The sequence below is a fragment of the Chelonia mydas genome, chromosome 13 (assembly GCF_015237465.2).
Source record: "Chelonia mydas isolate rCheMyd1 chromosome 13, rCheMyd1.pri.v2, whole genome shotgun sequence".
In the NCBI taxonomy this organism is placed as follows: domain Eukaryota; kingdom Metazoa; phylum Chordata; order Testudines; family Cheloniidae; genus Chelonia; species Chelonia mydas.
Genome location: NC_051253.2, coordinates 3,846,725 through 3,859,844, shown reverse-complemented (window position 1 = coordinate 3,859,844; position 13,120 = coordinate 3,846,725). Strand labels below are relative to the sequence as shown.

At 45.7% G+C, this 13,120-nt stretch overlaps 1 protein-coding gene across 3 annotated transcripts in view; it reads left to right on the top strand.

Moving 5' to 3' along the window:
- The window catches only part of GMEB2 (glucocorticoid modulatory element binding protein 2), a 38,894-nt gene that overhangs the window by 17,029 nt on the left and 8,745 nt on the right, over positions 1-13,120 (top strand). For 2 of the 3 annotated variants that reach the window (XM_037915591.2, XM_007062509.4), the window contains exons 3-5: positions 5,694-5,791; positions 7,037-7,164; positions 9,192-9,295. In XM_037915591.2, the coding sequence (XP_037771519.1) occupies positions 5,694-5,791; positions 7,037-7,164; positions 9,192-9,295 (330 nt within the window). The remainder of the gene's footprint in view (positions 1-5,693; positions 5,792-7,036; positions 7,165-9,191; positions 9,296-13,120) is intronic. The other variant, XM_027824950.3, reaches the window with a different exon arrangement.

Sequence of the window (13,120 nt, the reverse complement as noted above, 5' to 3'; positions counted from 1 at the left end):
TCTGATAACTGTCATGAAGACATCGCGAAGGCAGCGCAGTTAATCATGAAGTTCCTAACTGAAGAAGACTCCCAGTTGCCTGACATGCTGTGTGACATGGATAAGAGCAACTTTAGATTGCTTTGGCTTTCACAGAACAGCTGCAGAGGGTGAACTGTCGCTTTTTGGGCTCAGGAAACAAACACTGAATGGTGGGATCATATCGTCATGCATGTCTGGGATGACGAGCAGTGGCTACAGAACTTTTGGCTGCGGAAAGCCAACTTCTTGGAACTGTGTGCGGAGCTCGCCCCAGCACTATGGTACAAGGACACCAGATTGAGACCTGCCCTATTGGTAGAGAAGTGCATGGCAATCGCTGTGTGGAAGCTGGCTACTCCAGACTGCTACCGGTCAGTTGTGAATCAATTTGGAGTCAGGAAGTCAACCGTTGGGGCTGCGTTAATGCAAGAGTATAGAGCAGTTAATCGCATCCTGCTACAAAGGACAATGACTCTGGTAAATGTGTGTGAAATGTGGATGGCTTTGCAGAAATGGGTTTCCGTAACTGGACAGGCAATAAATGGCATACGTATTCCAATTTTGGCATCAGACCACTTTGTGATGGAGTACATCAATAGGAAGGGGTATTTCTCCATGGTGTTGCAGGCCCTTGTGGATCACCGTGGGCGTTTTGCTGATATCAACACGTGGTGGTCCGGGAAGGTGCCTGACGCACACAACTTCAAGAACATTGGCCTGTATAAAAAGCTACAAGCGGGGACTTTCTTTCCAGACTAGAAGATTACAGTGGGGGATGGTTAATGCTCATAGTGATCCTGGGAGACCTAGCCTACCCCTTACAGCCATAGCTCATGAAACCTTACAGGGGGATCTGGACAGCAGCAAGGAGCAGTTCAACCACAGGCTGAGTAGGTGCTGGATGACAGTGGAATGTGCCTTTGGCAGATTAAAGGCGCGCTGGCGATGCCTTTATGGTAGGTTAGACCTCAATAAGGATAATATTCCCATGGTCATAGCCACGTGTTGTACATTGCATAATTTTTGTGAAGCTAAGGGTGAAAGGTTTGCTGGGGGTGGAGTGTTGAGGCAGATCACTTGGCTGTTGATTTTGAGCAGCCAGATACCAGGGCTATCAGAGGGGCCCAGAGTGGGGCAATTCAAATCAGGGAGGCTTTGAGGCAACGCTTTCAAATGAGAACCAGTAATGTATATCTCTGTGATTGGTGCTGCAGTGTTACATTACATGTAGTTTTCCTAAGAAGCAATGGTGACGTTTGGGGCCTTACATTCCAGTAAGCAAATGATTACACTGCCTGTGTATTGGTAGCGCCTACTATCTCAATTTGTAGGAAACAAATAAAGATGAGTTACTGTTCAAAAACTTTGCTTTTAATAAACAAGAAACAACACGCAAACACACAGAAAGGGGCTTGGTGGGAAAGGAGGTACCAGGGAAAGGCAGACTTTCAGAGCTGTGTGTATGTCCAGCTATCATTTTGAAAGTTGTCCAAGGAGGTGGAGTGAAGGGGAAACAGAGACCTCTCAGAAAGGACTGTGCGGGACATGTAAACAAGTTCTGAACGTGCTGCAGGGGAGGGTGGGCATGCATCTGCTCAGTCTGCAGCATTATTAGGGACTTCAGCATCTGTGTTTGCTCCTCCATGACTTTAATCATCTGCTCAGCAACATCCTTTACAAACTCCTGATTTTATTTTCTGTCCTCCCTTTCCACTTCCCTCCATGCCTTGCGTTCCCTTTTCTCTGCATTGGAGAAGTGCAGTACCTCCCGGAACATGTCGTCTTTGCTCCGTCTTGGGCGCTTTCTTATCTGGTGGAGACGCTCGGCCGGTATGTGTGGGGTGTTCCTGAAGGCCACATCTGCCAAAGCACAAGGAACAATGCACAGAAGCATGATTGTTAAGTTCACGCACAGCATTGAAACATTTCAGTAAAATACACCTCTGGTAACTTTACAGTCACTTTCTCACTGACCCTTGGCAAGCACATATCTTGGCAAACACCCAAAGCATGGTGAATGTTGGCTGGGGGGCACTCTACATGGGGAAAAGAGTGCTCCGCAAGGGTTGCGGTGCAGCCAACTAGGGAAAAAATTCAAAATTCTCCCACACTTTTCCACAGGTGAGGATCATTGTAGCAGATATGTCATTCCTGAGGGTAAGCAGGGAAGAGAGGGTACATCTACTACACGCTTGTGGCTTCCACCCTGGTCCCTATGCTGTTTGCCTGCGTGCCACTTTGGTCCCTGCATAAGTGATTGATTGCCAAATGACGCGGGAAAGTTTCCTACGGTGCGGGAAGGAACAAAGCTACCAAGGAACTTTCAGCAGAGGATTGCCGAGTACTTCCAGGAATCTTTCCTAGAGATCTCTCTGTGGGATTCCTGTGAGATCTCAGTGTGCATCAACTTCCTGTTCTGCCGTAATGATTAGCTGCATGGGGAAATGTCCAGCACACAGAAACACAGCCAGCCTCCCACATTTCTAAACCCTGAACCCACCTCTGCACTACAGAAACCAAAGCCACTTACCAGGCGTCTCCTCTCCTGCTTCTCGCTCACTGGAGAGCAACTGCTGAGACTGGCTAGACAACTCCAGAGTGCTGAACAGTTCCTGGATGCCTGCCCCACCGGGCAACCCTGCCGGGAGTGCCACATCATCATCTAACTCCACCTCTTCATCAATGACTTTGTCTTCTGGGCTAGGTTCTCTTTCCACCGCCTCCGTTCCCTCCAAAGTAGTCACAGGGCTCTTGGTGGTGGAGGTGGGGTCGCCACCGATGATAGTATACAGCTCCTTATAGAACTGGCAGGTCTTAGGTGCAGCACCAGAGCGACGATTTGCGTCCTTCGCCTTATGGTACACCTGCCTCAGCTCCTTTATCTTGGCTTTGCACTGCAGCTTGTGGATCATATCCCTTTTTACACAAGCCTTGACAGATCTACCTGTAAGTATCAAAATTCCTACATCTCAGGTACAGCTGGGACTGCCCAGCCTCCTCTCCCCGTATACTGATCAGATCCAGCAGCTCTGCAGTGGTCCAAGAGGGAGAGCATTTGCTGCGATAACCCGCCATGGTTCCATGGAAAGATGTGATGAGACCTCTCCACTGCGAGCCAACAAGAAATGGAATTTCAGTAATTCCCGGGGCTTCTAATGCGGAGGGGCAGGGTTGTTTACCTGGCTGCAGGGCAGTTGAGTTCAAACCGGTGACCAGAGCAGTCAGATTGAGCATTGTGGGACACCTCCTGGAGGTCAAGTAGAGTGATAAAATCAAGCATGGTGTCTACACTGGCACTTTGTCAACAAAAATTTTGCACAGAAAGCCTTATGTCTCTCGTCTGGGTGTTTTTTATTTTGTCGACGAAACAGCATTTTTGCTGACAAAAGTTGCATTGCATTGTGTACATGTTCGCTGGTTTGTCGACAAAAGCTGCCTTTTCTCAACAAAGCTCTGTAGTTAGACAAGGCCTAAGTATCCAGTAGAGAGAATTAAACATGTCCCTGTAATTCTCCAGTGATGCATGAGCAAACTGAAACCTAGCAGGGGCTCTGACTTCCATCATCACAGCGAGTGCAGGTATTCCAGGCATGGAGAGCAAGGTATTAAGCTGAGGCTAGCAACTCCTACTTTGATTTCTGCTCTAAGTGACTGGGAGGAATGGGGAGGGACAGCAATGACATGAGCTACTCTGTAGGTCTTTAGATTTATCCCCAAATACCAATGTGCATTGTAAGATAATTTCTGCACATCACCCATGTGCATGCTGTGTTCTGAAATCATAACTGTCAGATTTGTTTTAGCCCTTTTTTCTTAAAGCACGATGTATGAGTATTCCCTTTCCAGCATGTGCACACACACTTCATTCTCTTCCAGTCCTATCTTCACCATGTTTAAAAATGAGGCCGACCATAGTTTAACTAATTTGTGTGCCAGGACATGGCATGAAGAGGGGTGGCCCCACTTGTGAGATCCAGGTGGAACACTTTAGTTAGAAGCCCAGCATCTCCTGCCTCCTCCTCCACCGGCTAGGTGGGATTTCTACCAGGGTGCTGACCCCAGGTCCTGCTTGGAGGTGCTGTCTTACATATCAATGTCTGGTTAGTGGCTAAAATGAAAGATATGCCTTCCTCTTACTGTTGGAGTAAAGAGGAGCTTCCTGGTTTTTTGCTCCTCCAGAGCCTTTTTGTTGTTGCAAGCAGGGCAGGTCTCGCTACTCCTTCCTCAGGTCTCCATTTTCTGGATCCTCCTACCCTGTGAGTAATTATAGTTCCTGTCTCTGCTGCTGCATAAACCATTCCCCAGCAGCAGCAGTGTGAAACTGACATGGCCCTTGACAGTTGCACAGCAAGTTTTTGAAAACAAGAAGTGAAACTGGCCGGAGTTTTATTTATTTCTCTCTGAAGTATGGCCAAAGTTACTGAGCAGCAGCAGAGGCACTGGAGCTGTCTGGGTCCAGACTCAGGAAGCAGCACTGCCTTGGTTTACATTTGGTTCACATTTGCAGAATTATCTTGAAACCATAAGGTCTAGAAACTTAATTTAAAACAAATTTTGCAGAAATTCATGGTTTGGGGTCCCTATGTTCACTGGGTGTATGCATTCATGCCCTTTCATATTGTCAACATGGACAGGATCAAACTGCATTCAATCCACGTTTAGAGTCCTTCTATCCTCACTCTCCCCCTGGGATAAAACACATTACACACGGTAATTGGACATAATTTGCTCTCATTCATCAGCTGGCAGACCTAGTTATAACCCAGACAACCATGTTTAAAACATGCTTAAGCACGGTTTTCCAGAACGTGGTTAAAAGTCTTGTGTAGATGGGGCCTCTATATGTTTGTTTTGCCCCTTCTCCTTTTCCCATTCAGTATGAACTGCTAGCTTTTAACATTGAGCAAGTTCATTGGGGTACAATGACATGCCAAATGTCTATACATCAATTCAGAATGATCAGCTCCTCTAGGTGCTGATCACACCGGATACTTTTGACATGCCACACCATGCTGCTGCCACATTTTTCCAACGTCACCAAGATTCACTCAAGTTCAGAAACAAAGGTAATATAATCCTGTTTCCAGGCAGTCTGTTAATTTTTCCTCTTTGTTTTGCCTAATCTATACTGGGGGAAAAGCTTGAATGAAATACTCTGCTATTCTTCCAGCCCTCTCGGGTCCTATTGCTAAGAAGCATAGAACCATAGAAGTTGGAGATGGAAAATAAGACCTATTAGGTCATCTAGTCCATCCTCCAGCCAGCTGAGGATTGTTGCCCACTTGCTGCCTTTGGGAATCTTCTTAAAAGAGGCTGCCAGTGACTGGCAACGGTCTGATTTTGATTTCCATTGTGCTGGCGGAGGAAAATAGCCAGCTTCCCATGAGCACATCAGGAAATTGCAGCACAGAGATCACACAAGTGTTATTGTACTGGGCTGGAGTTAGCAACATCAGGCTGCAATATAAAGTGAGGAAAAGATAACATACCTTTTGCCAATGGATACTTTCTTAAGGAAAGAGATCTGCATTTCTAGGGATTACGGGGACATCTTTTGGCTCACACCAAAGTGTTTTTACAAGTGATCTTTGAAACAGCGCTCGCTCCAGAGATCAGAAATGGGAATGATTCATCTAACTTCCTTAATTTTTCATCTCCAATTCTTTTCCCAGTGGCGACCTAAATGAAGACACCCTGGAGACCGAAAATGCAGCTGCTGCAGCCGCTGCTGCCTTCACAGCTTCCACACACCTGAAAGAAGCTGTCTTAGGTAGGTTCAGTGTACTGCATTGGCCTTTACTGCAGCCTTCCTTGTGGCAGCTTTGCAGCATCAGCAGTCCTGCTGCTTGAGAGTTTGAGTGTTGCAGGTCTGCCTAGCTCAGCTGCCTGGGAGCACACCGCACTGCCAGTGAGTGACCAGGAGCCTCCTTGCAGAGTAGGCAGACTGACAGCTTCAGGATCAGATCATGGTTTCACACATTTTCTGCAGGCATCACTGTCGCTGTCATTTGCTCAAGGAAACAGAACAGTAGAGCCATAATCCTGCCTCCTAGCTGCATGTGACAAAAAGGAAGGTGAGAAGGCCCAAAAGGGAGAGTGGGCAGATATGGTTTCCTAGCACACTGCTGCCCTCTCCTGGTTAAGAGTGGGATTGCTTGAGTTTATTCCCCATTAAATCTGCTACCTATATGTTTTGCCCATAGCTCAGCCATGGGATCATCGGATTGTCTGTTTACAAGAGCATTACAGGTTTCAGAAGCAAGCAGAAGATGAATTTATGACTCAAAAATTGTAACAATGTCTCTGCCAATTGGGCTGCTGTGGCATAAACCAGTTTAGTCTGGAAAGTCTCCCTTGGGTTTGCTGGCCTCTTCATTATTTGGATTAAGTTTAATGAACTTACTCGAGTAATAAAAATGGTGACTCCCAAAAACTCTCTGATTCCTGTAATAAAGTGTTGATGCTCGGGCCTGGACACTGATGCTTTTGTATCTTGGAATGTTCCTGTGGCTCTCACTTCAGTGGCTTCACTCCAGTGTAGGCAGGTAGGAGATATTCACCAACTGAGTTGAAGTGGGTTTGCAAGTGTTTCATTTTGCAAAAGACATGATTACCTGCTTATAAGCCCTCCTTTGGGAACAGTGGAAGACCCACCACCTTGAAAATAGACAGTTGCACCATAATAATGTGTGTGACTATATCATCTGTCTCAAATGTTTCTGCATTCACATAAAGGGTAAAATGTTCAGTCAGCCACTGAACTTTCATATTGACTTTTGTGGACCTGCAAAAATAGGCATGCACTCATTTTGCCTGTGGTCAGCTGGCTGTTTGGTATTGAAGGCTGGCTAAAAATTTGTCTGAAGAGCCTGGTGTTCCTGCCTGCCTTCTCTTTTTGCTCCCAAGCTTTAAAACTCTGTCCCAAAATGTCTTTAACTCTTGACGGTAATCAATAGTTGTAACTCATTTTCCTTTTGACCCGCCCCAATCCCTGCCTCTCATTCCCTGTGAGAAGTGAAGATGGCTGAAGAGGAGGACAGCTTGGAGGCTGAGATTGTTTATCCCATCACCTGCGGAGATAGTAAAGCCAACCTGATATGGAGGAAGTTCGTGTGCCCAGGCATTAATGTGAAATGTGTTCAGGTGAGGGTACAGAGTTCTCTGAAGGTCCCTAAGGAAGGACCACATGTATAAAGATAAGAGGTGTGCTCTTAGGTTACCCTCCTTGCCCAGAAAGGAGAATAAGGACCACAGATGCTAATGAAATCCAGCATTCCAGTGCTATTGCTATGGTAGATCACTCGACCTGTTTGCTAAACTCCATCCATATGTGGCTTTGATTGTGTCAGGAAGCAGGACTCTGTTATAACTATGTTGAGATCCTGCTTTAAAGGGGAAAGGAGAGAAAACTATTTCGAGTACCATTGTCTTCATGCAGTCTGTTATTGTGACTTAGTGCTTCATAAGAAAACTGAGCAGCTCTGGCTAGAGCTTCAACTTCAATCTGGCTCTGCTTTTGAGCAGTTTTCTAAAATGTAGACATTCCCTTTATCAGATCAGTTTAAGAGAAATTGATATGGTGATGCAAACCTTCTTGGTAAAGATAGTATTGACCTGTTTCCACTCTTTCTACCCCAGATGGTTGGGGGTGAAAAAACTCTTAATGAGTGGAGGAGTCGGGGGCACTTATCATGAAACATATGTTCTGGGAATGAAAACACAGTAAGGCATCAATGGTAAACAATAATCTGTTCCTTAAGAAGGGTCTGCTTTCAGGCTGCACTGCCAGAGAATTTTTGACGAGATGGTCTACTCCCCCTCCTCTTGGAGAGAGAGATCTTTCCATCTCTCTCTCTCTCTCTCTCTCTCTCTCTCTCTCTCTCAATCTCCCCCCCCCCCCCCCCCCCCGCCCCGAGCAAACTGTAGAGATGGGAGCAGATCAGTTTTGCCTGCTACCACCGGAGATCAGCTTCCTCTTTGCACTTGACTCTGGTTCCTGTTATAGGTAGATGTTTCATGTTATGCAGCAGTTGGGAATATCACATTTACTTGTTAACACAGGAGGGAATGAAAAGAGACCTGGAGGTGGCATCCCTACTGGAATTCCCCATAGAAGTTTTATTAAAGGAGGACTGTATAGCTCAGAAGGGGTCCTAGGTCACCAATTCAAATCCACCTGGTCAGTAATGCAGGAAAGATGTCACATGGCTATTCAATATGAAATATGCTGGTTGTCTCAATCTAGTTCCCAGTAACAGATGTCCACATCATAAAAGTGGCTGCTGCAGTTGGCACTAATTGTGCTTGTTAACTAACTCTGCAAAGGCCAAAGATTTGCGGTGGTAGCTCAGTGGTTTGAGCATTGGCCTGCTAAACCCAGGGTTGTGAGTTCAATCCAGGAGGTGGCCATTTAGGGATCTGGGGCAAAAATTGGGGATTGGCCCTGCTTTGAGCAAGGGGTTGGACTAGATGACCTCCTGAGGTCCCTTCCAACCCTGATATTCTATGAACTGAGTGGTCAAAGAGCCTTAATCTTAGCATCTCTTCTGGTCAAGTCATTGTTGAAGTGCTTTGTGGGTTTGACCATTGGGCAACATGCTGGTAGGACGACTGGATACTAATGGTGGGTGGGAACAATCTGTTTTTCGTCACTAGTTTGCTTGATAGTGGGAGCAGATGAGAGCTAAATAAAATAGTGTGTTAGTTGCACATGGTATGGAACAGAACACTATAATGCCAATTATATTTTGCATAAACCGCATTAGGATGGATCTTGTATGGCCTTCCTGTCTGATGCTTTGTGGTATGTACAGAGCTAGGAGAAGAATTTGTAACCAATTTCTGCCAAAGTTCAGACTCTTGGCTCTTATTAGGATATATTTTAGTGTAATCACAATATCCTGGTGGGTGATTTTCACTAGAGATGGGCCTAGCCCAGAGAGTCGTATCAAACTTTGGGGTTCTTCAGATCAGGAGTTTTGGTATGAGCCCAGCTTTGGTTTTCACAATAATATTAAAACTTGGCCATCAAGGTCATTCTGCTCTGTCACTGGGCACAGTGCTAAATACAGTTTATGCACCCTGGTATAACATATTGCTGTCCTCTCATGTGGAACAAGTCTGCATTTTTCCTGCTGCGTCACACCATGTTACATTTCTCCCCTTTGCAGTATGATGATCACCTAATTAGTCCCAAAGAGTTTGTCCACTTGGCTGGCAAGTCAACCCTGAAGGACTGGAAGCGAGCAATCCGGATGAACGGGATCATGCTCAGGTTAGTCTTTTTGCTTGCTTGTATATGTGCATTGATGGCTGGGGTTTCTTCTTTCTGGGAGAATCCAGAAGGATCCTCCACATGCTCTGATACAGCTGTTAAGCGACTGAGTGGATGTGTGCCACTGAACACACTGAAAACTTGTCCCAATAACTGCCTATCCATCCAGTGATCAGTTTTCTGTAAGTGTTTTCCTTGTTGCAGGTAGGCAGAGGTAGTTAAGAAATGAGGGACTGTCACTACCTGTCATAGTCCCAGGGCAACAATGTGATATGCAGCTGCCTCTAGGGTGGTGCATGGCAGTTGTGTAACAGCCACACAGCAACAGCGCTTAACAGTTTTAGAACAGGAAGTGAAGAGAATACACTATCCAGTTGGAAAAGCAGGGGAAATTTGGAAAGGCAAATGTTAATTGCCTTATCTGGAACTTGACAAGGACTAAAACCCTATGTCCTCTTACAGATAGTGTCATGAGATCTTTAATGGCCACAAGTTGTCAGACTGTGTTGTTTACATCTCTTCTAAAAGACAGAACTTGTGCAGCAGAACGCTCCTGAACACCTTTCCAGAGCATTGGTTCGTTCTGATTGAAATGACCTACTGAATCCACACTCCGTGCTGCAGGAGATTAATCTATCCATATGGTTGTGTTATGTCTGTCTTAAACCACTTTTTTTTGCCAAAATACTTATTTGTGTCTTCCTCTTCTCTGGCCTTGACTACAGGAATTCCTTTCCTTACGGTCTCCCAGAGCACCAGCTCCAGACTTCTGTCTGACCAAAATCTACTTGTTTCTTCATCTGTAGTCAGAAGCAAAAAGAAATCATCCCTTACCCCGGAATTGTCAATGGTTCCACAGTCCTTTCATAGCAAGGCTGTCCCACCCACTGAGCTCCTGCAATAACACAAACTGCTCTCCTATTATCGTTAATCAGCTTTTACTCGTTGGTTGTTGTAACCCAATACCTCAGCGTTTTGGTAAGGCTGGTCTTCTGAGGAACAAAACCTATTTACAAAGGATGTGTGAGAACCAGCCCAGTAGCCTAGTGGCAAACAGAGCCCAGCAATCCAAGATGTTGTCTCCAGCCAGCAGAGGCTCAGAGTACTATAGAGGCAGCATGCTCAGTACCTGGGGGTGGGGAGACCATCTGTGCCCCTCTGGCAATGTCCTTTTGCTGAGTTGAGATGCCTCATTTTTAGATTCCAAAAGGAGCTACATCCAGCCCTTCTTTACACTGAGGGAGAGTCTCCAGGACGTGAAGTAGATGAATGGGTTATTTTATTAACCCATTGTGGCTTAATTTCCACTTCCTCTCCCTCCCTCAGCTGAGCATATTATCTTCTGTCACCTCCATGGGGCATTCAGCCAGTAGGCAGAGAACTCTGTATGCTTGAACCTGGTTCCCAATAAATCTCAGACTAACTTCCCCATCAGCACTTCTAACCTCCTGCTTATTGACTCAGGGACAGTACCTACCGTGCTTCCTGTATTCAAAGTGCTGGCATATATCTGTGTGCCAGCTGCATCTTCAGTTACGATCATGGTGCTTGTGACATCCAAAGTGCACAAGCTTTATTAAGCACAGTTGTTCCGCGGCCTCAGACAAGTCTCACGATATGAACACTATTCCATATAGTGGGAGCAAGAGCTGTGGCCTCCAGAAAGATTTTCTTTTTGATATTCCTAGATATTTTCAGTCATTTAGTACTTCTAGTATTATTTATAGCAATCTGTTCCTGTAAGAGATCATGCTGCATTCTGTTTCTTTTGTCCTCGATTTGAGCTGTTTCGGCATGTTTAGGCCTCCCACTTGAGGCATGTTTATGTTCTTTGAGCTAAGGGAATTTGTCCGCTCTATTAATCTGCCGGATTTAGAGAGGAGTCACTTAATATGTATTGAATAATCATCAGTGATGAAATCCTTTTCTAAGGGCCTGACTTTCACTGGGTTTCAGCCTGGCCACTGCTTGTGTGCACACAGGTGATAGATTCTGTCAGTGTGCATGCAGGATTTTTACACACCTAATCTATCACCTGTAAATACAGGTGTGTGCTAAAGTGCATGTGCATTAGCCCTGGTCTACACTAGGACTTTAGGTCGAATTTAGCAGTGTTAAATCGATGTAAACCTGCACCCGTCCACACGATGAAGCCCTTTTTTTCGACTTAAAGGGCTCTTAAAATCGATTTCCTTACTCCACCCCGACAAGTGGATTAGCACTTAAATCGGCCTTGCCGGGTCAAATTTGGGGTACTGTGGACACAATTTGACGGTATTGGCCTCCGGGAGCTATCCCAGAGTGCTCCATTGTAACCGCTCTGGACAGCACTCTCAACTCAGATGCATTGGCCAGGTAGACAGGAAAAGAACCGCGAACTTTTGAGTCTCATTTCCTCAAGAAAAAAGGCGCAAAACGATTGTCGTCTGCTGCTTTCATGGAGGGAGGGAGGGAACAGGGGCCTGAAGATATGTACCCAGAACCACCCGCGACAATGTTTTAGCCCCATCAGGCATTGGGATCTCAACCCAGAATTCAAATGGGCAGCAGAGACTGCTGGAACTGTGGGTTAGCTACCCACAGTGCAACACTCCGGAAGTTGACGCTTGCCTCGGTACTGTGGAAGCACTCCGCCGAGTTAATGCACTTAATGCACTTAGAGCATTTTCTGTGGGGGGGGACACACTCGAATATATAAAAACGATTTCTAAAAAACCGACTTCTATAAATTCAACCTAATTTCGTAGTGTAGACATACCCTTAGAGAAGTCTGGAATTCAAGTTCTCTGCTGCTGCTTCCTGTGGAACCTTATTCTCTCTGGGTAATAGCCGCTTCCTGATTTCATTAACCTGCTGTGACACTTGCTTTGACAGCTTTCCATTTATATACATTGCTCTGTGCTCATTCAGCAAGGTGCCTCCTCTCCGGCAGTTTTATCTTCATCTCAGGTTCCCTAGTTCCCACTTTGCTTCACTTTGCTTTGCTAATGTATCCATATGCACCGAAGGAGTGAATGAGAGAAGCTGCAGCATGGTGCTCTTCACCAGTGAAGAGTCCATGTTTCTCTTCCTCATCCTTAGTGTTCTGTAACCTTTCCTTATAGAGCAGACAGAGAGAGAGCATCTTTCACCACACTGCCATACAGCGCTCCTTACCCTTTCCATTTCTCACACAGGTCATTCTTGGACAGGCTGATCACTGACCTCTCTGCACAAAAACTTGCATAGTAAGGCCCAATCTACATGGGTCTTTCAGCTGATAAAACAATCTTGTATTCTTCACAATTCAGACCCACTTGTTGTCAAGCCGGCTTCTAATACACTTTGCTCAGCCTGTAGGTTCAAGCCATGTTAGAATAATGTTCAGAAACCTTGCTCCTAGTCTAGGTCTCTACCTGGGCTCGAATGTGGATATTCTGACACAGGTTTTCCCTGTCCATAATGTATTAGCGTGGTATTAAGCTCTAGTGAGTTGTATAGTTGTTAAACTCACATGTAAAGGCTGTATAGAAGGGGATTAAATGCTTGTCTTGTTGGTAAACAATTTTTCCCCTCTCTTCCTGTCAGAGTGGACTTTCTCACTCACACTTTCATTTATGGGCCACTAATTTGGTTAATGTTCCCTCCAGAATGGATAATTGGGAGAAAAGAGAAGCAACTCTTGGCCCATTACCTCTGCCAGTCCCTCTGATCTTTACTGGCCCCTTGAGGAGGAGTCTCGAGGGCACTTCAGCAGTTGATTATCCTGCAGGGCAATCTCATGTCCTGCTTCCTCTCCACCAGGCCAATTTAAGAGAAAAGAAGGGCAGGAAGCTGAAATGCAGA